Genomic DNA, 26,450 nt, shown 5'->3' with positions numbered 1-26,450 from the left:
TGCCGGCATTTTGGGAGATGTAATAACGATAAAAACACATTTTCACTGATCGGCCATACAATTGCTATTCATAATGGCCAAGAAATTTGCTTATTTTTATAACAGATTATATGGTAAGTCAGAATTTGCACCTACTATAAATTTCGTTATTAATTAAAATAGAAAAAGAAATTTTATTCTAAAATTAATTAAGTGAACTCGTGATAAAGAAAAGAAAAAATAAAATTTCTCTACATCTATGTTTGCTCACAAAGCACGGATTCGTGTTTGTTCTTACGAACAAAAACCTATAATGCCCGAACTAATGCCTTACAGCCAGGGTTTTGATGCTTCCATTTGGCTAAAGAAAGAAAATCACTCGTGCAAAGAACACGAACCAGCGGAGGTAAAAGTTGCTGGCGATTGCGAGACAGTTTGGAAGAAGCCAGAAATCGACAGCTGCAGCAGGCTAGCCATTTGAATGATCTGTTTTGTGTAGATCAAAAGTTGAAAAACACATGCACCAGTGTAATAATTAGACATTCAGAAAAATTTAAACGTTAGACATTGTAGGGTCCGCTATTTTAGCGAACCCTCCAAAAATTGGCGTATGCCGCTATTTGCGGCGAGCACACGGTATTCTTTAGTAAAAGGCGAAAGAATAGTTCGCTCTGTGCTCACCGCGCGGCTGCGTGAGTTTTGAGTAGGAATGTGTGGTTATTAAATACTCGTCTTTGTGGGTTGGGATGTTTCTCTTTTCCGATGTGGGATTATAGTTGTCTCGTATTCTCCTTCCTGCCTATTATGTCTTTGGCCTCATCTTTACTTAAATCAGAATTTATCCTACACTTGGCAGAGGACATTCTAGACTCGTTTCTGCAGCATTAGACTAGCTTGGAATTTTCGATGGTGAAATATTAATCAAAGTGGATCTGGAACTTTTTGATACTATGAATATGATGAATTGCCTGACTTCGGGAGCGAACAGTGAATATTGTCCCTTTTAGGACTTCAGGGCGTGCAGGAGAGAACCCACGGCGGCACGGCGTAAGAGATGTATGAATTCTTCGATATCATAGGATAGTAAAAATACAGGTATACAGGTTTCTTCAGGCGACAACGATGGATTCGTGACTTTTATGTGCCTAATGGGTTTATCAACCATTGTACCTTCAGGCTTCAGCTTTTACCCAAGAAAGGGAAGAAAATACCATCATGGAATAAAAGATCCATCGAAGCTTTAAAAGGAAACCCAAACAACCCACAGGGCAAACGTACACACCACTGAAGTGGAGAACTTTCATGCCACAAGGGCAGAAAAAGTACTACATCATGAAGAAGAGGAAGATGCATCTTTCAAATTAAGATTGGAGATCAAGTTAGATGGAGAAACAAAAAGGTTAGGTTTGTGTCACTGCTGTTCTTCCTGAGGAGTTCCACTTCTTTTTAAATGAAAATGGTTATTTGAATTGCAAGGGTTCCATTCTTTCCTTCTTCTTCTTCTTTCTTTTTTTTTTTTTTTTTTTTTGGCCGCTGTGGGGGGAGTGTCTTAAGAGGCACACGGCCATCGCAAAAGTGATAAGGCATTCCGGACTAGAAGGTCAGCAACATTGTATACAAACATGAGCTTAAAGCACAAGAACTTTGATGCTAAATTTCTGGTGTTTTATACAATAGGAAAGAATGTCCACAGGGATTGGGAGAGAGGGGCCTTGAATCATTTCACAAGCTGTCGGCACTTGGCAGTCAGCCTCGACCTCTAAATAATCAATTTTCAATTGCGTGAAGTAAGCCTGTACCTCATTGCAATGGTTCCACTTTTAATAAAACATGTACCTTCAGGCTTCAGTAGAGTTATGGGTATCGTTATTGCAATTATTTCCCATTCTATCAGATTTGAGCTCCATTTTTAGGGTCAAACAGAATCAGACATTTTCTGGTTGTGCATTATGCAAAGGTCAAGAGAAATAAGCTTCTTTACAGTTGAAATTACAAATTCCTTGCTAGGACTTGCAAGAACCAACACAGAAGAAGAATGGTGGGGATTGACAGTGGCAATGTTTTACTGTCAAAATTCAGTTCATGGTCTTCTCAAACAGACACTGTTATGAAAACCCTTCTGCCCCCATGGCCAAAGCCATTCTGAACGCGCAATCCCAAGATGTTTAAGGTTATAACAACGACAAAGCCTCACCTCAAATGTAGACCGGATAAGGATATGAAATTAAAATCAGTATGTATGAATGAAATTCAAAACAGAGACAAAATCTGCTGCAACAACTTTCTTTTTCCCCAGGGGATGGGGGGTTGGTTGAAACTTGGCAGCATGGAAGCAGCATACACGCATTGTCTACAAAACTTGAAGAGGTGAACGTTTCTTTACTGTCACTGTTGCAGGTTATCACTTTGTGTTTTGAGTCTACAAATTTAAGTTATTCTGACCCTGTCATCCTCCACCCAGTCTCCTAATAAGAGAACAGAAGGCCAAAAAGAAAGACTGTTCCACTAGCATAAATAAGACCCGATCTTAGAGCTCAAGCTGCTTCCTGTCTCTTCATGCTTTAGACAGTAAATCCTCCCTAAATCTGCACCCAGAACTAGTGAGAAAGGTCAGCATTTTGTTGCAAAGAACAAAGCAGCATTACCAGTGAAAACATGCAAATGGAATTGCCAAGCTACTGCAAAGTCAATAGGAGGAATATAAGCACACACAATCCACCAATGATAACCAACAGAAGTTCCGGGGAGAATTTTATTAGCAAGTGCCCACATAGTATTATATATGTTTCCACTTCTCATAAAAATAAAATGCCTACAAATCTAGGTAATTTGGCTCAAAAACTAATTCTCCAACGAAAATAGCATTCAGTAGTTGAGAAGTGTAAGTACCTCAACTCCTTCGTCATATTTCCGAACACAAATTAAGTTTTTGACTTCTATACTGAGAATGCTTATCAATTTGCTAACTGGTTTACTGTTTGTATAGATTTTTTGTGGGTGACAAGTGCTTGCAGCATGTATTTCATCCAAAATTTTGAACTTCTGAGTGAAACTTACTTGACAACCACAGCCTGAAGGGCAAAACATAAACTCAAAGTAGCTAGTAGATGTATCCATTTTCGTTTCTACTAGGTCCACCATTAGACTGGAGAGCCAACAATCTATGTCCTTTCTATAACACAGATCAGAACTTCCATTAAGTATCAAGTAGCTGGTACTATTAAAATCAGTTAAGGGAAGCATCATTAGCTAAGAGAAGCTTACTAGACAGACCATGATTATATGTATGTTATGAGATTACAATTGCATATCATATTCATATGCATAAAATACCTGGATAGCTACATATAAAAACATGTTTCAGTAATGCCATATTTTGGATTCACAGCCTCACACTCATTCACCTAGTCTAAAGATACCTAGTGAATCGTTTCCAAGCAGGTAACCTTAATAGGAGAACCATTTTTTTGGGTTGGGAAGAGAAGCTATCCATTTACATTTGATGGCCTTAGGTTCAAATGATTTTCAAACTGCACTTTTGATCAAACAGCTATCACAATGCATGGCATTAACACCTCGAATGTCCTTGAAATTAGAGGTATAAAAAATCATGTAAAGAAGTCCATCATTAAAAATGTAATGCACCTCTGATAATTGAAGCATCAAAGTAAGGTAAACCAAGAAAAGGAACAACTCAAGACCTGCAATTCTGGCAATGGCAGTATAAACTTCACTAGTCCACCATAACACCATCTCCGGAGCTTTCTCCATCAATCTCTTCCTGAGATCTCAAACGCCCACAAGCATTGCACTCCATAACATCAGGTTGACCCTCTAACGGAGCCAATGTGCCACCACAGTTCTCGGTATCACATAAGTATCGAATGAAGAAATAAGCGTGAGGGAAATCACCATCTTCTTCAACAGCAATCTCGTCTTCTTCAGAACCCACCATTTCCTCGTCGTCCTCATCGTCTTCTTCCATGCCCTCTCCATCTCCCTCTTTCCAATTCACCTCCACCTTACAACGGTCACATTGACAGATGAACCCATAATCTTCCAAAAGCCTCCTCTGCCTGTCTGCGTAGTTCCAATTCACTGGGAAATAACTCAAACAAATCTCTTGCCCTTCCGGAATATCATGAATAGCTCTCACTACAATGTCCGTGTTCCGATCCCCAGCACTGTCTACGTAATCAAACCTACAAGCATTTGGAAGACAATCATGGTTGAAGAAAGATGCTTTATGGTAGATAGCATAAGCTCTCACTGTTCTCTCCTTGTCATTCTCAAATGGTTGCATTAAACCAAAGGCGTTTTGCTTGTCCTTTGCGAGCAGAGCGGCAGTAAGCTCCGGAGAAAACCCAGCGAAACTCTGAGGAGGTACAAGAGACGCTATCAGAGAGTGGAGAAAAAGGGTTTCAGGAGTCTGGGTTTTAGGCGATTCACCTTGAAGGGATAGTAAGAGCTGGAAATCGGAAGGGGAAGTAGCAGCGAGGTTGTAAGCGGAAACAAGAAACTGGGCTTGGGTTTGAAGGTCTGAACTGAGAGAGTGAGAGTTACGGATGAAGTTCAGGGCTTGGCAGACCCAAGGAGAGTGAGAAGAGGCAAGGGCGGTGGATCGACAGCTAGGGCTGCAGAAGAGGGTGTTGATTGAACATGAATTGCAGGTAATGGATAGCGACGAGGGGATCGAAATTTCTAGCTTTCTGAAGCAGTTGGAGCAGAAATTGGAGCGAACCCCATTTTGAAGAGGAAGAGCAGAATAAACAAGGATTGGAGAATCTCTGAGAAGTACTTGACCAGGTTTAATCGATTGGCAAGCAATCACAGCTCTCCCTCTCCCTTCGATCTCCTTCACTTTGATAAGCTGATTCGATTTTGTCTTAGACATGTTCTACTCTTCTCCGATGGGTAGCTGTAGCGAAATGAGGGGATTAGAATCTCTTCCTTCAAGCGTAGGGCGTAGGGCATCAGAGGAAACAGTGAATACCAATAAGGCAATAACGGTGGATTTTCCACTGCCGAAATTTGCTAACCGGTTTGCAGCGGAGTCCAATCATAGGTATGAGATTGGAATCTAGACTATAGCTTCAAAAGTATATAACCTAATAGGGCATTCATGGAAAATAATCATTTTTCTAACAAAAAGTATAACATTGCAGGCATGGCCATCAATCTGTATCTGGTTCGATTTCTCATGGTCTATCAATTTGTTGATGTCTATAAGTTGCTGATTCGAACCTACACCTGAAGTCACTGAACTATACATATTTCAAGCCCCTGAGTTTCATGGGAAACGATTTGACACGATTCACCCGAGCTAATTAACTGAAAAAAAATCCTCAAATATAATCAATTCAGGTGACAAATTTCGATTGAAAGTTAATTGCAGAGACTTGTGTTCTTGTGATTGCAGAGACTCACAAATCATGGGGACCAAACCCACACTTGTTTTCTTGTGATTGCAGAGATTCACGGTTGAAATGCGAGTTCTAGTTGGGTCTGCACCTCTTTTACTTCCTTTCCACCCCCAATTCTCAATTCTCACCGCCCAAGTCATTAAATCAGTTGGCCAAAGACTACCAATGGTGGATTTGTAGATATATAGGTTAGTAAGTCTCGTGGATATTACAAAGGAAGAATGAAAAAGGCTCTAGCATTGAACAATGGAGTCTTCTGCATGGTTTCCTTCTCAGGTTTCCCTCAGCACCCTCATCCTCATCATCTTCCTTGTATCATTCTCTTTAAATTCACACTCTGCAACTTCTAAGACTGGTACCACTCCGACCTTCACCAGAATCTATGCCTTTGGTGACTCTTACACAGACACTGGAAATACCAACTCATTCACAGGCCCAACCTTGTTTAAATATGTATCAAACCTTCCTTATGGAACCACTTACTTCAAGAAACCCACCAACCGTTACTCTGATGGGCGTTTAGTGATTGACTTTGTTGCTGAAACTCTCTCCTTACCATACTTACCTCCTTACCGCAACCGAGATACAACTGCAAACACATCTCACGGTGTCAACTTTGCTGTGGCTGGATCAACAGCAATAAATCATGATTTCTTTGTGAGGAATCGACTCTCTAGGGATAACACCTTAGAGTCACTACACACAGAGTTAGTTTGGTTCGAAAAGTTCTTGGAGGATGAGGGTTGTGGAGGAGGTAATGTTTCTGTAGAAGGTGATTGCAGAGCGGGTTTTGACGATACGCTATTTTGGGTTGGAGAGATTGGAGTAAACGATTACGCATACCGTATTGGATCCTCTGTTCCAACCAGCACAGTCCAACGGCTTGCCATTGACAGTGTCACCAGCTTTTTACAGGTAACTTAAGCTTCACCTATCTGCAACTAGTTTCAGATTCTCATGGAGTTGTACATTTGATTTCTAATGGTTGGCAGGAGCTGCTGAAGAAGGGGGCTAAATACATGGTAGTTCAAGGTCTGCCATCAACAGGATGTCTGTCTTTACCCAAGACATTAGCTCTCTTCAATGACAGAGACGACACCGGTTGTGTGGAGAGCATAAATGTAATCGCCCAAATGCACAATTCAAGGCTTAAATCCAAGCTTCAGGATCTCAGGAAGCAGTATCCTCAGGCAACCATTGCTTACGCAGATTATTACGGAGCTTATCGCGAGGTTATGAAGAACACTCGCAAGTATGGGTTCCAGGAACCCTTCAAAGCTTGCTGTGGCTCTGGTGGTGGACCTTACAACTTCAACTTACTTGCCACATGTGGGTCACCATCTGCCTCAAAAGCTTGTTCAAAGCCTGATCAGTTCATCAACTGGGATGGAGTGCACCTCACAGAAGCCATGTACAGGGTGGTTGCTGACTTGTTCCTCCATGGTGGGTTTTGTCATCCATCATTCTCTGACTTGCAGAGTAACAAAAGCCTTGGGAGCTGAATTGTAATTGGATTAGAATCTTATTCCCTAGAATGCATATGAAACACAGTTTAATGCAACTTTAGTTCATATTTCTGTCTCTGATGCCTTACAATGTTCCACAGTAAGTAAAATTGAGGATAAGATTATTTGATGCCTAAGCTAAGAGAAAATTTTGTCACCAGACACGGATTACAAACTACGTACACGGTCGGCTTTTTCTTTCTACTGAGCATCAGGTTGGTACTTCCTGTACATTATTATTCAGATCTCTCTTTGATCTGCTCAGATTAGGTATTCATAATACACAAAGAAAAGTACATCTGGAATATCTCTTGGCAGCTTATTGATATAGAGGTAGAACCGCAACAGCTCCTCCTTGGCCACTGTCTCTCTGTCTACCACATCACTCCTACTTGTGAGAACCCATAGGTCTCCTGACTTAACTCTCTTTATGCTACCTCGACAAAATGGGCAGGATTCTGACCTGGTATTCCTGCAATCTCAATAGTTAGCCCCCTTATTTCCTGATTTATGAGCTTTCAAGAAGACACCATTTGAAATATAAATCAAAGATTCATATCTGGATTTAAGATTTACCAGTCATGGTAGCAGTTAATGCACATGGAATGGTAACAAGTAGGTAACAGCATCTTGGTGCATGGCTCCATGCAAATGCCACATTCATCTTCTCTTTCTAAATCCATATCAGCAGGGAAGTTCCTCTTCTCTTCCAGTCTCTTTCTACCAAACACCTCCATGCTGCAATTCCTCTCATCAGAATTACCATTGAGCTGTTGTAGAGACGGTAATATGACAGCTGCAACCCATAACTTGGTTTTGTTAGGCATGTTTAAAGAGTGATAAACCAAGAGCAGATTCATTATAACATTAAACCCCAAAAAAAAAAAAAAAACAAAGAGAAGTACAAAGGGTATTAATACCATAGAATTGCCTAATTGTTGCTTTCCTCCCATGTGAAGAAATGTTAGGTCTTCCATCTGCATTTACCTGTACAGTCCATGACAGAAACCAATAACCAACAGAAATAATAAATATCACAGTTTTGTCAACTTCAGTTCAGCATCACATAAAAGAGAAGGTTAAGTTGCACAAAACAACCCTCTCAAAAGGGAATCGAAGGTAAAGAAACTTCTTTATCTTCAGAAAACATTTGAGTATAACTGATTTCTGCTAATATTGTTCATGGACATGTAATAGTTTAACAGGAATTATTGGCAGCTAACCTTGTACACCAGTATGTGAAAGAAGTCTAGGTATCTCCGTAGCAGGCAGGTACAAGGGGAATCCATCCATTGGAGTAGAAACAGAAACAGAGGAGTCAAGTGACTGGAAACTAATTTCATTTGAAGACATGCACCACCCTTGGCTCTTGGAATTGACGCCGCCCTGCATTCATAGACTAGAACTTGTTAATTTGTCCAAACAACACCTTTTACCACTGAAAACTAATTATACTAGCCATGGATGAAAAGAATCTGCTCGGATGCCGAAAACCCAACAGGGTATTTCCGTTTATAATTTGATTATTGACATATTACGGAAACAGATGAATTACGGCCATATCATATACACATATATCAACAGTCATGCCAAAATCCCCAAATCGAAATAAAAATAGTTTCAATTCCCCCATAACCAGGAAAATAATAGTAGAAAAGAAACCGGGGAGACAAACAAATACCAGTAGAAATTTCAAAGTTCAAATATGAATTTCTGACCCCAGAAACAGATAATCAAACAATAAGAGGAAAAGTTGAAAACCCCTTGAAGGAAACAAAGCAGAGCGAAAGGGAGAAAGAGGATGAAGAAACTCACAAGGTATTGGCATGTTGTATATCAGCCTCCACAGCCTTAAGGGATTCCTTGTAAGAGGACTTAGCAAGCTGATTATATAGAGCTTCCATCTCTTTCTCTAACATCCGGAAAGAACATAAGAAGAAGAGAAATAACTGAGCTTGGGTATAACTTCAAAAAAAAAACCCAGAAATGGTATCTTCGATATGCTGCAAAAGCAACAGTCTAGATGAAGCTGTGAGAGCCGCTGAACTGGGTTTTTGAGAACCCAGAACCTAATTTATTTCCAGAGAGAACTCAGATATGAGAACAAAAAAGAGAAGGAGAAAAAAGGGTTTTTCTTCTCACGTTTGCACTTTGCAGTTCTGTAGCTTCTGCTTTTTCTATTTCTTCTCTTCCCTTCTTCTGTGCCTTCGCTTTCATTTTCTTTCTTTTATTCGGGGCTCCAAAGACCATATGGTGCCGCCCTTTTCCTTGTTCTGACTTTTTCTGGGTCAGCCCTGAAGTAAGGATTCTGTCTCTCTCTCTGTCTCTCTCTGGTGTTTGCACAGAGTCTAGACTCTAGACAGTATCGATGTTCACGATCAGAAGGAGAGATATTGAATTTATTGTTTTTGGTATCATTTGATCAGCTTTTTACCAGAAAATTGTCTTTCTGGATTGTCTTCGGTTATGAGTTAAACGCATGATTTAATTTAAAATAAATGAGAATCTTTTATAAGCAAGTAGGTAAGCGAGCTTCTCTTAACACTTATGACAAAACTTGTTTTTCGCTTTTGTGTTGAGGAGTGATTCTGAGTGAGACAACGCAGATAAATTATTAACTGGAAAAGGTTTCCAAACACTGCTTGTGTGGGAGATTCTTCCACGCTCTAGGATTTGAATTCTGAATCATAGGCTGAAACTTGAAAGCCATTATAATTAATTGTTCTAAAAATATTCTACCAATAAAAAAGAAAATGAAAATAATTTTTAAGATTGATCGTGAATCACGACCAATTCATGGCTCTAAGCATAGACCTACCCTCAATTTCTAACCTTAATAAAACTGTTTTTCTTCTTCTTCAAAACTCAAAACATTCTAGAGAACAAGAGAGTTTTTGTTTGACAATAAATTTATAGAAGCAATTGTCAAAACTTTCATACCAAGAAAATGAGAAGAGGGTCAAATAAGGTATAAACATGTGGTATAAATATGTGATTTTGTTTATTTATTGAAATATATATGAGAAATGGAATGTTAAACAAAATGTAATTGTGTGGAAGATAGAGTATTGAACACACGCCAACACAGAGCTGTTCTAGTGGTTGAAACCAACACTTGTCGTGGATTCGACTCTCGTTAAGGCATATTAATATCTCCATCCCGGCTTATTAAAGACCCTTTGAAAAAAAAATTAAAAAATAAAATATTCATAAAGGCTTTCTTTCAAACGGTTTAAATTTATGATTATTTGACATATAAAGATAAATATGTGTAGTTGGTATGATTTGTGGTTCGACTCTCGTTAAGGCATATTAATATCTCCATCCCCCGGCTTATTAAAGCATCTTTGAAAAAAAAAATATTCATAAAGGCTTTCTTTCATATGGTTTAAATTTATGATTATTTGACATATAAAGATAAATATGTGTAGTTGGTATGATTTATGACCGTATTTTTAATTAAAATAAATTAATTTAAACATTGATTCATAAATTGATCAAGAATTGTCTATGATTTATCACCATTTTTATTTTTTATTTTTTTTGGTTTGTTGACCAACATAAACTAGGTGTAGTGGTAAAACCAATACTTCTTAGTGAATCGCTTGTTAAAAGAAAAAGAAAAAAAAGACCAAAACCTTATTTTCCTTGGTCACCAACCTCCACATTGTTCGTACTTCCACTTAAATGATATTTTAGTGATATCAAAACCAAAACTAAAGGAAATATATATTTTACGACGAGGTAAATCAAAACATACCAAAACTAAATCAACGATACATGATATATTATTATATAATGGTATCAAAACTTATTTATTGTTATATAACATATTATGTCCACTTAAAATGAAGCAAAAATTATTTGTCACTTATAACTTATTATCATAATTAATTATCCATAAATAGATTATAAACATAAATATAAACTTGCCAAAAGAGAGTCGAAACGCTAACATAAAGTTCTAAGCTAATGAAATAAATATTTTTGATACTTTATTTGTAATTCTTGTAAATAAAGTTTATTTAATTAAAATTCTGTGATCACATGATTATAGCCTCCACTACTACATCTTAGTCGAATAAAAAAAAACGACGTATATAATTTAAAATAAAAAAAAATTATCAGAATAAAGTTAGGTTAGTGCATAATTAGTGTAATTTGCTAGGTGGTTTAATTCTATTTCTTCAGCATATTAGCGGTTTTTTTTTTTTTTGTGTGGTAGAAAGGCATATTAATTTTCATTGCTTATAAAAAGTCATATTCCCTATCACATATATGATGAATAGTGCATACCTTTATAAAACAGTGCATGCTTAAAGGTAGCTTTTGTTTTGTCTTTTTCTTCTTCAAATAAAAATGACTAATAAAAAATTATTTATGTAAGCTTTTGTCTCTTATACATAATTTGAAATCACCGGATCTAAAATACATCAACTACAAACGAAAAATAGTAGTGTGTAGATTTTTGTGCAATTTATTTTATATTTAATCTATAAGCGTTGTACTTCTATTCATCAATGTCTAGGCAATCTACCTAATATATATATGTCAGTTGTCATATAATTCATCAAAATCTTTTTCTAATGATGCTAAATTGGACTTTATATCACATGAATCCTTTCAGTTTAACAAGAGTAGGTTAAGATAAAATCAGTCTTTTGGCTAACACTATGCTAATCTTCCATTAAATCATTTACATTCATGTAATCCAAAACAACTAATAAAATCTTTTTTTTAAAAAGAAAAAGAAAACCAATAATTGGGTAAGCCGAAAGAGAGTTTCTAGTGATTTCTAAGAGGGGTTTCGAACAAAAACAGAGGAAAACACGAACCCCTGGCTCTTAAGCAGCTCTGCCTCTCAGTAAAGCATAATCCTCTACCCAAATAGAACCCAAATGGGTAGAGAATCCCAACCCTACTAGAGTCCGGATCCTCTTCTAGGTAGAGGATGATCTATCCTAGACATAATGAGAGAATCTTACTAATTTTTTTAAATTAAAGAAAACAAGCATTCTTTGAAACTAATATCAAGTTCATTGTCATGAGAAGATGGGCAGAGCAATCATGGGTGTTACGAAGAGAAAGAGATGGAAGTTAGAAGATTATAAAAGAAGCTAGATGAGAAGACAAAGGCAGAAAACAACAATCCACATTATGATTTGATGGCAACATGGAAGTTATTGGGAAGGTGATGGCTGACAAATATCACTAGCAAGAAGATTAATTAGAACTGAAATTGGCAATGACAAAATTAAGGTCTTTGCCACGAGTCACCTTCTCCCAATTTGTACCAGACAAGAAAGGTTTGAGTGCTTTCTAAGTTTTAACATCACATGTTACAAGGGAAGAAAGACTACCAAAGTGTTGAAGACCAGCTGTAACTCTCTTTAGGCACACCAAGGACAATTTCTTGCCAATTGTTCCAGTTTTGAGCTTCTGGTCTGGATCTTTAGTGATTCCTTTCAAAATGTAAAGATCAGATCCAAGTGGTGATTCCTTTCAGAAGCTGCAATGAAGATACTCATTCGTCCTATGGTGAGGCCCCCATCAAGCTGTTTTGGGTCGGTAAATTGAGCCAAAGAAAGCCATATGAAAATTCCATTTGCTTCCCCAGTCTAGCTGGACAAGCAATTAAGCACATCGGGTAACACCGCAAACTTACAAATACAACCAGAATCTGAAAACCAAAATTCAATGATTTAGTAACATTTGAACACAATCAAATGACAAGATTTCCCAAACCCAAATGTGAAGGGCTAAATCTGCTAAAATGTTATGAAGACTCTAGTGCACCAGCACAATGACTGCAACCAACCAATCAGTAGGGACAGTTCCTAGTCATCAAATTTCTTACCTACCCCACCTATTACCTGTCTATACCCATCATTATGCTGTGTAAATCACACATATAGACCTTAAAGGTCAGGCAAACCCTTTCCACTTTTAGCATCATATGTCTTCTCCAGAACAAGGTCCATTGGAGTATCTTTAGGACCAGCTGCAGAAGAAAAAAACAAACCAACAACCATCAGGTTAAGAATTTTAATTTTGAATCCATAGAAATTACCCACTGAATGTACCCATAATGCTTAGATGTTATCCAATGATAACACTGAAAAAAAATAACTAAGCTACACATTTTGCAAATTCTTTCAGAAACAGTAACAAATAGCAACCAACTTTACAAGTTTTATTTGAAGAATAAAAAATTGATCAATAAATTGCATCAAAATTCTGGATTTCCAATCCTAGCACAAAATCCTTAGATTTCTTACAGAAGGAAGCAATGTAAGTAGCTCAAGCCAAATAGACACATGACAAATCCCATTAACAAATGGGATGTTCATTAGCAATACGTGAGTTGCCTTCCATAATTAATATCAAAACCTACCAACTTATGAGCAATCCTAAGATAGGACCCCACAGAATTCCAAGTCACTCAGGTGTGTTGAGCATGGCTTTCTTGATAGGGTCTCAGAAGGGGCACAGGGTAACCAATGAAGCACCCATCAGAACTAGTGAAGAATCAAGGACCACCAAAGGAACTGGATTGGCAATAAGGTTCCATCTGCTATTGTTGGTTGGTTCAATTTATTTGAGGGTTGGTTCAATTATTAGCTGTTGTTCAAGTTATTTATAAATAAGGAGCTTGGGGGTCACATTGATCATCCAAGTATTCACTAATTTCCACATGGCATCAGAGCCAAGGGAAAGGTAGCATCGGACAAGAAAAAACTCATGCCTTTTTCTCTCTCTTCTTTTTCCGCCAACAACTTTTTTTTCTTCTTTTTTTTCCGCCAAAGACAAAGGAAAAACTTCCTCTTTATGGTAAGCAACAGGGTTACAAGCAAAGTAATGCTGACCATACTCTCTTTGTAAAAAGGCCAAGAACTCACATTACTCTTCTTATAGTCTATATGGATGACATTGTCATCACTGGGAATGATGGGGCAGAAATACAAAAGCTAAAGAGCTTCCTTGGCAAGGAATTGAGGTTAAAGATCTAGGGAATCTCAAGTATTTCCAGGGAATTGAGGTTGCTAGGTCAGAAAAAGGCATCTATTTGTCCCAACGCAAGTATATCCTAGACTTACTTTCAGAAGTGGGAATGTTGGGATGTAAAGCCCTGGATACCCCAATTGAAGCAAGCATTAAGCTTAAAGAGAAAGAGGAAGTAACAGTAGATAAAGGGAGATATTCGAGGTTGGTTGGAAAATTGATTTATTTGTCCCACACCAGACCCGACATTGCTTTTTTAGTAAGCCTAGTGACCCGGTTTATGCACAACCCATACTCGACTCATATGAATGTTGTTATTAGAATACTTTAGTATTTGAGGTCCACACCAGGAAAGGGAATACTTCTGTCACCCTCAGATAATTTGAAAGTGGAAGCTCATACAGATGCTGATTGGGCTAGTTCACCTAACAAAAAATCAATTTCATGCCACTATACCTTTGTTGAGGGCAATCTAGTGACTTGGAGAAGTAAGAAGCAAAATGTGGTGTCACTGTCTAGTACAAAGGCTGAGTATAAATCCATGGTTCGAGGAGTATGTGAGTTTTTATGGCTGAAAGGTCTATTAGAAGATATTGGGTTTCTTGTTACAAGCCCCATGATGTTGTATTGTAACAACAAGGCTGCCATCAGTCTAGCCAATAATCTAGTGCAACACGATCATACAAAACATATTGAGATAGATAGATTTTTTGTCAAAGAAAAATCGGAGAAAGGGCTGATATGCATCCCTTTTGTGAGATATGGAGATCAAGTAGTAGCTAACATATTTACTAAAGGACTGAAGGAAGAAGACTTTCACCCTATTTTTGAGCAAGTTGGGCATGATTAACATCTATGCCTCAACTTGAGGGGGAGTGTTGGTTGGTTTAATTATAAGTTGTGGTTCAAGTAATTATTATTCAGTTGTTTAGTGAGGGAAATTATGTAACTGTGTATATTTCACATTATCATAAATAAGGAGCTTGGGGGGTCACATTGATCATCCAAGTATTCACTAATTTCCACAGCTATATATATTGTGAAGTGGTTACTGGAAAAGTCATCTATGGGTGCCCAACATGAAGCCTGTTTATGATCAACTCAATTGACCGTTCAGTTTGAAGACAAGCCTCAACACTGAGAGGTCACCGTTTACCAAAAAGTGCTGAGGAAACCGACAATACACGTCTACCAGAAGGCACAATGCCATTTTCTCTACTGTTTTGAGATGACATCAAGAGCAAGACTTCATACTTTAAAATCATCACCTTATCTCTTGTGCATTATATGTTAAACTAGTTACCAGAACAAGCCATCGTTGGAGTTAAAATATTAGTCTCACGATTTAAGCATACAATAGATTGTCTTATTGCATTACAATAAACTGATTTAATAAGAAAAACACAAGACAGTAGCCCATAACAGTTGTAACTAGTAAGATTGATTCTAAAATTGGCTAAAACATTCCTTAAATGTAGACATTCGGTATCACCACCTTAAAAGGCCAATAAAGATATACCAGAGCCTAGTCAGCAGAAACCATTGTAGGAAAATCACATACAAAGAAGTTGGGAGATGATTACCTACAGTAGGTCTTGGAGTGGTCCTAATTTTTAATATCTCTGGACGGGGAATTATGGCCCCAGATGCTCCTACCCCTCTTGAAACTCTTACCTTTGTGCCGTCCTCTAGGTATCTGATCCCCACCTTACAAGGCTTCCTAACAAAGTTCAAAAATACACGCTCTCAAAATATGTATTGGGTATTTCAGAATATTATAACATTGTTAGAAAGAAAATGCAATGAACCCAAAGCAGAAGGTTAAAATTTTCCTGGAGAAATCTTAAGGAGCAAGGAAGGGGGGGGGGGGGGAAGAGAGTTATCTGCAATATAAAACATACATACCCTGTAACTGGGTCAACAGGTTGAACATTTGAAGCATGAAGAGGAGCTTCCACTGTAAAGATTCCACCTTCATGGCCTTGCCCTTGTTTGATATGTTTCTTCACCTGTAAAGAGAATATTTTGTAGCAGTGACACAGCCCTCTACAAGAAAAGCTAGAAGAAAAGGAAGTGAAGGATAACAAGAAAACTCTCTGCAAAACCCAGTTTCACTCCTTTTTCTTTTTTTTTTTTTTTTTTCCCGTTTAGATGGGGTCAGACCAACAATCCTCCAAACATTAACCACTACCATAAACAAATGAAAATAATAAAGCATAAAGAAACTTTTGGCCAGGAGAGGAAATTTTTTTGAACGAATTATGCACAAAACAACCAAACACATAAAATTTCAACATGATGAATTATAAGGAAAAGTAAACCGAATTTGTCACGCTAATACAATATTTGAAGTAAGATTAAACGATAAGGTTGTGTGACCCTCCAACTATCACTAATAAAAAAAAGTTGGTATTTTTACGTTTGGAGGATTTAGGTTTTAGGGTTTAGGTTTTTAGGGTTTTAGAGTGCTTATTGGTGATGCAGTGCTCAAGAAACAGAATCATTCACATACACTATTGCTCCATAAAATTGTCTACCATAGCTGACTCAACAGAATTAGTTGGGCCTTGATGCAACTGTAAGCTTGCTCCATTGTGACAGCCTCTTCACAAAGCAAGGGCAAGATGTGCATGTTATAACTTTTGAGAGTTGAGACCTTACAGTCACGTGAGTATATTTGACTTTTGAAGTGAGACCAAACAAAGTTAAGGATTGATTCAATATGGAACCCCAGAACCCGGAAGACAACTAATAGTAGGGTCCCCTTTCAAGAAATTTTTGCTGGTGCTTGGATCATACAGGTGAGTAATTGGGAAACCAAAATATCCTGTTCACGACAACACTTTTCTTCTTCACATTCTCAAAAGGAAGTAAGGAATACAGACTGTTGTAGAATGAACTTGGAATTTCTTTGATTAGGACTCTCTCCAAAAAGTATCCAAATGTCAGCCATTTTCAGATACCTTATGCTGGTAAAGCTGGCATTAGTCCTCAGCCACAACCCTGGGACAGACCATGCACTTTGCTTCCATGAGGGATGTTGCAATGGAACAAGTAACTCACGTGGGTTTGATTGGATCAATAGGACAGTCAAGCCAGGGTGGGGAAGGGAGTTGGAAGATCAAGACCGGGGGCAGACGATAAGATAGAAGTTTTTTAGCATAATCATCTTCTATTACTGCATTTCCCCATAAATACATGCTAGTCAGAGCGTCATGATAAATTACTCTAAGTACTATTACTGTGACATCAACTAAACAACCTTCCCGTAGAATATGACTCTTATCCAACAACAACTAGAATGTGTGACTGTGATCCAATATCATGTCACTCATGGCCAACATGACTAAGGGAACATCCTCCCATTTCCAAACTTCTGTTGTAGCAAATTTGTTAGACTTTTTAGAAGAGGATTAAACCATGTTTCTTGTCTATTTTAGCACAACTTTTTGGGTGGTCGCAATGTTTCCAACATGAGTTTCAATTTATGGAAACATTGCTTCTCATAAAAGGTGCAAGGTTAACTATCCTAGGATAAGATGGTGGAACTTTAAAGGGGAGTACTTGAAATCCTTCGCTAACGAAATAGTCAAACAAGGAAAGTGGGATTTTGAGGGGGACACTAATACGATGTGGAATGAGATGGCTACATGTATGAAAAAGGTGGCTAAAAATGTCCTAAGTGAATTAAAAGGAAAGCTTCATTCTTATAAAGAGACCTAGTGGTGGGATAGTGAAGTTCAAGCTGTCATTAGGAATAAAAAAAAATTAGTTTTAAGACATGGCAAAAGACTAAGAATGTTGAAGATCTTCAAATGTATAGGTTGGCTAGAAATGAAGCTAAGAAAATTGAGGGAAAAGCAAGGGAGAAGAAGTATGAAGAGTTATATAACAAATTGGGTACCAAGGAAGGGGGGGAAAATCTATTTATAAGATAGGAAGAGTAAAGATCTTGACCATGTTAGATATATTAAAAATGGAGATGGTAAAGTAGTAGTTTGTGATGAGGATATTAAAAAGAGATGGAAAATCTATTTCTTTAGCCTACTAAACAAGCACACTTCAAGTCTTTGTGAGTCGGACAATTACACCATCCACCAAGACACCAATTTTCGAACATATGTACGGAGAATTTCAATGTCCAAAGTAAAAGAAGCACTAAGGAGGATGAAATTAGGCAAGACACAAGGCCCTGATGAAATCCCAATAGAAGTATGGAAGAACTTAGGAACCCACGGGCTAGCTTGGTTGACTAAGTTATTTAAGAACATGAACACGGGGAAAATGCCAAATGAATGGAAAACAAGCATTGTGGTTCCAATTTACAAAAAACAAAGGAGATATTCAAAACCATAATAACTATAGAGGCATTAAACTGATGAGCCATACTATAAAATTATGGAAGAGAGTAATTGAAACCAGTTTGGAACACCTAACCTCAATTACGGAAAACCAATTTGGGTTTATGCCAAGAAGATCTACGACAGAAGCTATTTACCTAATTAGGAGACTTATGGAAAGATATAGAGAGTGTAGGAAAGACCTTCATATGGTGTTTACCGACTTAAAAAAAAGCTTATGATAGAATTCCTAGAGCGTTAATTAGGCAAGTACTAGAGAAAAGATGGGTCACAAATACGTGGACATAGTTAAGGATATGTATGATGTTCAAGTGACAAGTATAAGAACAAAGGGGGGACAAAGTAATGAATTCCCAATTACAATTATGCTACATAAAGGATCAACTTAAGCCCATATATATTTGCACTTATAATGGATGAATTAACCAAAGACATTTAAGACGAGGTTCCTTGATGTATGTTTTTTGCTAATGATATTGTGTTGATAGATGAGACTCAACTAGGGATCAATACCAAGTTAGAATTATGGAGAGCAACTTTAGAATCAAGAGGCTCTAAACTAAGTAAAACGAAAACAAAATATTTAGTTTGTAACTTTAGTCATAATCGGGCAGACAATAAGGTGGTGAAACTTGACGATAAGGAGATTCCTCAAAGTGATAGTTTCAAGTTCTTTGATTCAATCATAAATAAAAGAGGTGATATAGAGGATAATGTTTTCTAAATAATCAAAATAGAGTGGATGAAGTGGAGAGGTGTGTCCGGGGTCTTATGTGATCGACATATTCCTTTAAAGCTTAAAGGAAAATTCTATAGGACCGTCGTTAGACTAGCTATGATGTACATTGCAGAGATGTTGGGCTATTAAAAATAATCATGTAGATAAACTCAATGTAGCAAAAATAAGGATGTTAAAATGGATAAGTGGCAAAACTAGGAAGGATAAGATAAGGAATGACCATATTAGAGGTGGTCTGAGAGTTGCTCCCATTAGTGATAAGCTACAAGAAAGTCGTTTAAGGTGTCACGGCCACATTCAACGGAGGCCTATAATTGCCCCTATACAGAGAAGTGATATAATTCAAATTGAAGGAACTAGGAAAGCTAGGGGTAGACCTAAGATAACCTTAAGAGAAATGGTGAGAAAGGATACGCATAACTTAGGCCTTGTAACTAGCATGACCTCAAACAGAATTGATTGGAGGGCAAGAACCCATGTAGCCAACCCCATTTAGTTGGGAAAAGGCTTGTTGTTGTTGTTGCTTCTCATCCTTAGCTCTATTACCTTTATATTAGAAGGGCTTTGTCCACATCCCTGGCACTGACACGTCCTTGCCTCCATGACGAATGCTAGGACGAAAGAACTAGCTCAGGTGGGTTTGTCTAGGATAGTGGAATGGTCAAAAAAGAAATAAGAAAGGAAGCTGGAAACAAGGTTATCAAGGTGTCAAGGCAACCAAAGCGATGGAGGAACTGCTTAAGCACCATGGTGATAAGGCGGATGCCAAGGCACAAGGCATTTTAGTATACAACTATTTTATGTGGCATAAACAATAAACCAAAAACTTATATAGCTTTAGTATAAGCTAAATAAATACTAAATAATCATAATTATGCAAGATCATTAAAGAAAGAAAAAAATAAGTTCATCTCATCATAATACAAATAGACAATAGCAATATAATTTAATAACATTAAAACATATGATTATGATCAATATATATTATAAATGTGATTATTTAATATTTATTGCATTATTCCAAATAATTCGCCATCTGAATGATTCCCGAATCCAAAATAAATAATTATTAGAATTTTATACATGATGCACACATAAGGAAACGGGACCCACGCCAAAAAGGGACACAGCAAAAAAAAGGCACAGAGACCACCAAGATGTTAAGTTACAAGAAAAGCAGCCCCAATGGACAAAAGACAACCCCCCCACCCCCCATACCCAACCCAGGGGGAAGCCCCCCCCCCGGAACCACCCCGGGACCACCGCCCCACCCCCGCGAAACACCACCTGCCTAACAAGAGAAACAACCGAAGCAGGGAGCCCCCGCAACCGACGCAACCAGTCTCCAACACGACAAAAACCAAGGCTGGCCGCAGCATTCTCCCCACGACTGCTTACCCCAACCGGTAGCTGAAGGGAGATATGAGAAACCATCACCGACCACCAATCTGATTCTGCAACCCAAAGGACACTGAAAACATGAAATTCAAAGTTGCTTCACTTCGAGTACAACAAGTTGACACCAAAGCTCAGCAACCCCTTGTTGCTGCTGTTAGCCTTAAAGCTAAGCAAATCAGAGATGGGAAGCTTTAAAAGATGTTAGAATTTTATCATCCCATGATACTTTGGATCTAAGGGATGAAAAAAAGGATCAAGCTAAAATTATGTGGGAAATCTCCATTATCACAAATCAAATGGGTTGGGATAATTTTGGAAAAAGGGAAGGGAAGGGAAAGGAAACCTGCAAATTAGACATGGGAAGGGTTTGGGATAAAGGTATAAGCAATATAAACAATTTGGGGGAAGAGATGTGGATTGTTATAGGGTAACCTAATATTATCTGGGAAGAGTAGGAAGGGGAAGGGAAGCTTACGGTTAGGGGATGGGGAAGTTCTTGCAATCTTTTTTCTTTTCTTTTCTTGTCTTTTATTTCTGTTTCAGTCGTTTTCTTTTCTTTCTTTTTATTTTTTTCCTGCTGTTTCAATACTGCCGCAGGCCTGCAAGAACCAGAAAATAAAAAAATTAATAATAATAAAAAACAGAAAAAGGAGGGAGAGAGGGGCAGCCACAAGAAAGAAAGAATGGAGCGGAGACAAGAATTGCAGAAAATTCTGCAACCTTCAAGAAGGCCTGTGATGGGGTTTTCTTGGGTTCCTATGCTGCGCAGATTCAAGAAAAGGGGAAAGAAGTGGGACAGAGGAAGGAAAGGGGACAGGAATGCTTGCACAAGGAGGGAAGGACAAGGAGGGTTCTTGGTTGGATCGCAGGTTAGGGGAGGGCTCTACTTACTTGTTGAAGGCTGTAGATGCTTGCTGGAACTGCAGAACTGAACTTGGAAGCTTTGAAGAATGGAAACTTGGACAACTGCATGGACCCCCTCAAAGGAACCCTGCCAATACCTCTTGGCGGCAATACTCTCAATAATTTTATTCATCAAAACTGATCTCGTCTAATAAGCACAAGAACATATAGCCTTTACAAACACTCAAACCAACTTCAAAGAGACCTGACCTGACTCAACTAGGGTTTCCTTTGTAAGTTAGGAGACCCTTTACAAATAAATAACAGTCACACATAAATAAAAGAACTTAACTTGAACCATAAAAGTCCTACTTAAAAGAGACTCTATGACACAAGAACTCAACTACTAACTCAATCTAAGAATTCAAAACATAATTAGACTCAGAAAATAAAAATAAAAATTCTGAAAATAAAATAATCATCTAATTAGGGCTGGAAAATAACCAAATTGCCCCCTACAGGGGTTCGGGCAGAGCCCTGGATGCACCATCTTGGCTGGGCCTTGAAAAGGCCCAAACCAGGGTTTCTGCAAGGGGCTGAATTCCGATTCACATTACTATGCTTCATCAAACTGAAAATGAGAGGAAGCTGAAATTCACTGACCTTTTGCTGAAATCTCCCAAACAAACTTTCAATTCAACAAAGAAAATTGTAATAATGCCTCCCATGTTGCAAAATTATAATAAAAAATGGATCCTTCTTGGCGCCAGCCATGTCACTATGCCTAGGGAAGTACAACTCTTCACTATTTGGTACTCAGGAGTAGATGGGTTAATCAACATGATAGAAGAACCCACATACATCTCAATGGACAACATTTAGTCTCAAGTAAGAAAGAAACTTGCTCAAACTCTAAATTTTTACAATAAAATTACCAAACTGCCATCAAGTGGAGACAAATATAAAACAAGATAGACGCATTTGTAGTTTTATCTACTTTGTCTACTCATTTTAAGCTCAAAATTGTACCCGTAAGGTACTTGGTTGGTCCTCTATCACATAAGTGTCATAGACTAAACCATGTATTGCCATGTGGGAAATATGTAAAACACTAGACATAGTGATGGGGAAGAAAAACAATACGATACAACTAAGTTATTAAAAAAATTGATTGTCCACTGACCAATGATCTGCATGAAGGAAATCAGAGATAAAAGTACCAGATTTTTGCCCTCAACAATAACACGATTCTGAGAGCGGATGACACGCTTGATCAAACCAGTTTCACCTTTATCTTTTCCCCTTATTATCATCACCTATTCACAAAGAAAGCACCTTACAATCAAAGAAATTAATATGTTACCAGACAGAGAGAGACGGGATTGGCAGGATTTCTCTATTACATTATCGCCTCTGACAATTTTCCAATTCTGTATAAGCTTTTGTGCCGCTTTCCAACCCATCTGTACAAGAGACAAAACAGACACTAATGAACCACACCACCTGTTTGAGAATTGAGATCATTCAATGGTGAGAAGCGAGAGAGAGGCAAAAAAGTTCTTTAGCAGTTGCATTGTAAGTGTGATCTCATTTTTGAGGAAGGTTTTGAAAACAACTGGAATAAGGATAAGTTTATGTTAACAAGATTATATACAAAATCTGGGAGCAAAAAATATGGGAATAGATACAACATACAAGGGTGATGTTATCAGACAAACTACCACAACCGATTTCTTGGCTAATCAGTGTGCCTAGTCTCCCATAAACAGTAAACACATGACAGGAAGGAATATTCACATTTACAACCCCCCCCCAAAAAAAAAAAAAGTAATTATTTCTCTGAAACAGAAAGCTCACAAGGGAATCAGTAAATAATAATAGAAATAGATAGCAAACAGATAATAGTTTGATTGGTTTCTGATAATAAAATTTTATCCAATTGGCTAGCAGCAAAATTAGAACTCAAACAGACTGGAACATTCATACTTAGGAACTAAAGGTAAAACAAAAAGGAAAAAGACCTATAAATCATCTTACAAACTTTTCAGACCTGGAAATTTCAGTTATCTGGTGTTGTTCTGCTCATCCTGCTCTGGTTCTATTCTCATGCTTCAGTTTATTCAGAGCCCATCCTTCAGTTTGGATAATGTACCTCACACGAAACTTAATAGAAGAGTTGCAACAAGTAAAAACCCTAGCAATGCCTCAGCTTCAAGAGTTCAGATCCACTCCGGCGAATAGCTTTGCTCAACGATGACAACAAAGTTGATCTCAGATGTTAAGAAGACAACAATTGACCCTGAATTATTATCTACATATACAGTGTCGATGCGAAGGCTAATCTTTGTTGTTCTATCCATGTTCAGTTTCTGTTGAATTTCTTTATTCAATTATATGATTTAGCGCTGCTAATTCATATGAATCATATAAAGGGCTGCCACAATCCCAAACGTTTACTGCTGCTTTCCTTCTTTTTTTTCCTCTTTCTTCTTCTTCTTCTTGTGCTTCTGCCTCATCCATTTAGGAGTTTCACTGAAGCTTCTGTTTTAGTTCTGGGTCTCCGCTCTGTTAATGAAAAACAGAGTTTGGATATAATAAATTTACAAACAGGGAGATGTCAGACAACCCAGATCAACAAGATAGAAGAACAAACTAAAGTTTGGCTTTTTTCAATGGAGGAGTCTTTGGATTATATGGGAGACAGATGCTCTGTTTCGCCATTAAAGCAAAATTCTAAAATCTATTTGTGATTTATTTCTTTGGACACTAACGTCACTGCCATGGAGAGGATGGTTTCTGGCATGGTGGGTTGGTTGGAGGAGAGGGAGATGTTGAGTAAGATTCACGCAATATTGTAATTTCACTGCCCAAAGGGCATTTCAGTAACTTGTGGTTCAAATTTTGAATGAGTTAAATGGGGATAAGGGCATTTAGTGAGTCAAATTGGGGGCAATAATGTCATTTTACTGCCCAAATGGCATTTGGATAATTTGCATTTCAAATTTTTAATGAATTAAATGGGGGTAAGAGCATTTAGGTCATTTTTCCCATCACTTAATAGAAAATCTTAATAGTGGGTAACTTATAATTTTGACAATGGGTGCCATGTAATTTAGAGCATAATAATGGGTGGTCACTAGTTTCACCCCAATAATAGTGGGTGTCTTGTAAAAAACTCTAAATTTTACATAGTTCTTAAACAAGAATATCCATTAAGAAAAGTTTTAAATTTAAATAGTATAAAACACACTCAAATTTAAAAGTAAGTTGTAGAACAAATCTACAAAGGTATTTCAGGCATACCATACTTTCTAGCCATGGTGGCTCACAAACCTGCGCAAATTTCCAAATTCTAGGTGAAATTTTATGACACAAAAACAGAGATTTGAATATGGGAAAGACCATGGCAGAAGGGTCCATTAAAGGGAAAATTAAGATCCTCAAAGCTTAGAACAACCCAATGGATGGATGAGACACAATAGATTCCTTCTGAGGATAGGAGACCTCTAACAGAGCTGCAGAGCTAGAATTAGAAAGAAAACACATCAGATCAACTGAGTATGTGATTAACCCAAAATGCTGATTATCAAGCACAATAAGATAACAGAATTCCATGTCAACCTATTGGTTAGATTCTGAGATCAAGGAATTTCCCCCTGCAGTCAGGAATCTCAAAAACAGAACAGCAGGTGTGATTCCGATCTGACATGGAGTATTGTTCAGAAAACAATGATTAAGCAATATAACAAGTAGTAAGAATCCAGACTTCATAACCAAATTCCACCAACAGAATCAGGCAGAGATACAACTTCTTCCAATCAAATGACCAGAAACTAATGAAATAGTGGTTCACATGATACTTACTTGGAAGCAAATAGTGGAAAAGGAAGAATAAGAATAGAGAGAAGGATATCTACTGGGAGTCAACAAACAAGACCCAGGTCAGAATCACCACAAACCCAAAGGAGCGAAAGAGCTACTAAATCATTGAGGTGGGGGGCTAACAGCCCCATAGGATATATGAAGACAAATCATAAGAAAACTTAGATTTGGTATAGAAATTAGAACTACTCTTGACCAATATAAATTATTCTGTCCAAAACTAGGAAAAGAATTCCACAACATAATAGAACACCTACTGGAAGATACAAGGTAAAACTCTTCAAAACAGAATTAAAAAAGTATGTCATTGTTACTAGAGTTTCCCACTTGTACAAATAATTAATAACAAAAGATAAGTCCAGGACTTATCCCCACAATGAACTTACAGTAGCGAACCAACTACTGATTTAAAAGCAATATCCAAAAATCATTCATGTCCAAGAAACCAAATCTCTATGAGGCATTTCATCAAACGCTTGACGAGCATATCCTACACACCCGTTCCTCCAGTACAACTCAATCAACGTTGGCAAAAATACACATTGTATTCAAACCCCATCTGAATCGCAAGAGAGTGAACCATTTCTCCATATTTAAGACTACTATCAAGTGAATGAATAACTTTATTGATCACAGAAAAAACTGGACTGGAGAAAATATAAGATAAATTACCTTCGGTTGTTGATAGTTACCAAAGCGTGGCTTAAAGGATCAAAATCATAAAACAAAGGAACAAATGGAAACGAATTAATCTGAAACTTCACTTCATAGAAGGGAGAATTCAGACTTGAGAAGACATATATAAAGATTTGTATAAGTATCTGGCGAGTTCAGGAACAACAATACGGTTTGGGGATTGCTCATTCTTCATACGCATCCCCACCCACCGAATAAAACAAAAGAAAAAGCAACCGAAAATAATCATCTGGAAGAAAAAAGCACTGGAAACACAACAACAAAGAGAGAAGCAGAACGAGATAAAATCGATCAATCACAAGATTTAGACCAATTTCAAAAAGAGGTAGTGATAGACTACCTTTGTGAACGAATCGAGTTTGTAGAGAGGAAGAGACAACGTTAGCTGCTATTGAAGTTGCAGAGTCGTTATAGTCCCTTTTGAAACGTTACATCAGATGGGTTGGGGTTCTTTTTATCGGGCACACTTTTCCTTGAATTGTTCCTGGAATAAGAAAACAACTCTGATGTGTTTTGCAAAACAACACTGTTTTTTTAGTGGGATTTATACCCGGTTCGCTTTTCAACCATACAAAAAACGAAACACAATTCAGTTGTTTCATGTTCTCAAAACATGAGAAAA

General features: G+C 37.6%; 4 protein-coding genes and 1 non-coding gene across 9 annotated transcripts; 1 reads left to right on the top strand and 4 right to left on the bottom strand.

Moving 5' to 3' along the window:
- Positions 1–551: 551 nt before the first annotated feature.
- Positions 552–669, bottom strand: LOC149020092 (U5 spliceosomal RNA). The gene has a single exon (XR_016172544.1). It is a non-coding gene; the product is annotated as a U5 spliceosomal RNA (small nuclear RNA).
- A 998-nt stretch (positions 670–1,667) lies between these two features.
- Positions 1,668–5,191, bottom strand: ASHR2 (ASH1-related protein 2). The gene is made up of 2 exons (XM_089148135.1): positions 3,681–5,191; positions 1,668–2,564 (listed from the first exon to the last, which is right to left on the bottom strand). The coding sequence occupies exon 1, from the start codon at positions 4,871–4,873 to the stop codon at positions 3,713–3,715; it is 1,161 nt and encodes a 386-aa protein (XP_089004261.1). The 5' UTR covers positions 4,874–5,191; the 3' UTR covers positions 1,668–2,564; positions 3,681–3,712.
- Positions 5,192–5,514: 323 nt separating this feature from the next.
- On the top strand, positions 5,515–6,904 carry LOC149020090 (GDSL esterase/lipase At3g48460-like). Its single transcript, XM_089148132.1, has 2 exons — positions 5,515–6,317; positions 6,395–6,904. The coding sequence occupies exons 1-2, from the start codon at positions 5,649–5,651 to the stop codon at positions 6,902–6,904; spliced, it is 1,179 nt and encodes a 392-aa protein (XP_089004258.1). The 5' UTR covers positions 5,515–5,648.
- Positions 6,905–7,087: 183 nt separating this feature from the next.
- Positions 7,088–9,365, bottom strand: LOC149020089 (E3 ubiquitin-protein ligase AIRP2-like). 2 transcript variants are annotated; one of them, XM_089148133.1, is made up of 6 exons: positions 9,050–9,365; positions 8,723–8,910; positions 8,131–8,293; positions 7,828–7,894; positions 7,484–7,703; positions 7,088–7,379 (listed from the first exon to the last, which is right to left on the bottom strand). In XM_089148133.1, exons 2-6 carry the CDS (start codon positions 8,824–8,826, stop codon positions 7,169–7,171), a joined length of 765 nt encoding a protein of 254 aa, XP_089004259.1. In that variant the 5' UTR covers positions 8,827–8,910; positions 9,050–9,365; the 3' UTR covers positions 7,088–7,168. The 2 variants fall into 2 exon arrangements, with proteins under 2 accessions (XP_089004259.1, XP_089004260.1); XM_089148134.1 differs by lacking the exon at positions 8,723–8,910 and having other exon boundaries at positions 9,050–9,364.
- Positions 9,366–12,247: 2,882 nt separating this feature from the next.
- On the bottom strand, positions 12,248–26,376 carry LOC149020088 (KOW domain-containing protein). 4 transcript variants are annotated; one of them, XM_089148129.1, is made up of 6 exons: positions 26,172–26,376; positions 22,654–22,755; positions 22,471–22,566; positions 15,815–15,918; positions 15,493–15,629; positions 12,248–12,908 (listed from the first exon to the last, which is right to left on the bottom strand). In XM_089148129.1, the coding sequence occupies exons 2-6, from the start codon at positions 22,711–22,713 to the stop codon at positions 12,826–12,828; spliced, it is 480 nt and encodes a 159-aa protein (XP_089004255.1). In that variant the 5' UTR covers positions 22,714–22,755; positions 26,172–26,376; the 3' UTR covers positions 12,248–12,825. The 4 variants fall into 4 exon arrangements, with proteins under 4 accessions (XP_089004255.1, XP_089004256.1, XP_089004254.1 ...); XM_089148130.1 differs by having other exon boundaries at positions 22,654–22,713; positions 26,169–26,374; XM_089148128.1 differs by having other exon boundaries at positions 22,654–22,715; positions 26,172–26,370.
- Positions 26,377–26,450: the final 74 nt, after the last annotated feature.

Source organism: Hakea prostrata, chromosome 3 (genome assembly GCF_041222555.1).
Source record: "Hakea prostrata isolate BN-2017 chromosome 3, UWA_Hpros_2, whole genome shotgun sequence".
NCBI lineage: Eukaryota > Viridiplantae > Streptophyta > Magnoliopsida > Proteales > Proteaceae > Hakea > Hakea prostrata.
This window is presented reverse-complemented; position numbering and strand designations above follow the sequence as displayed.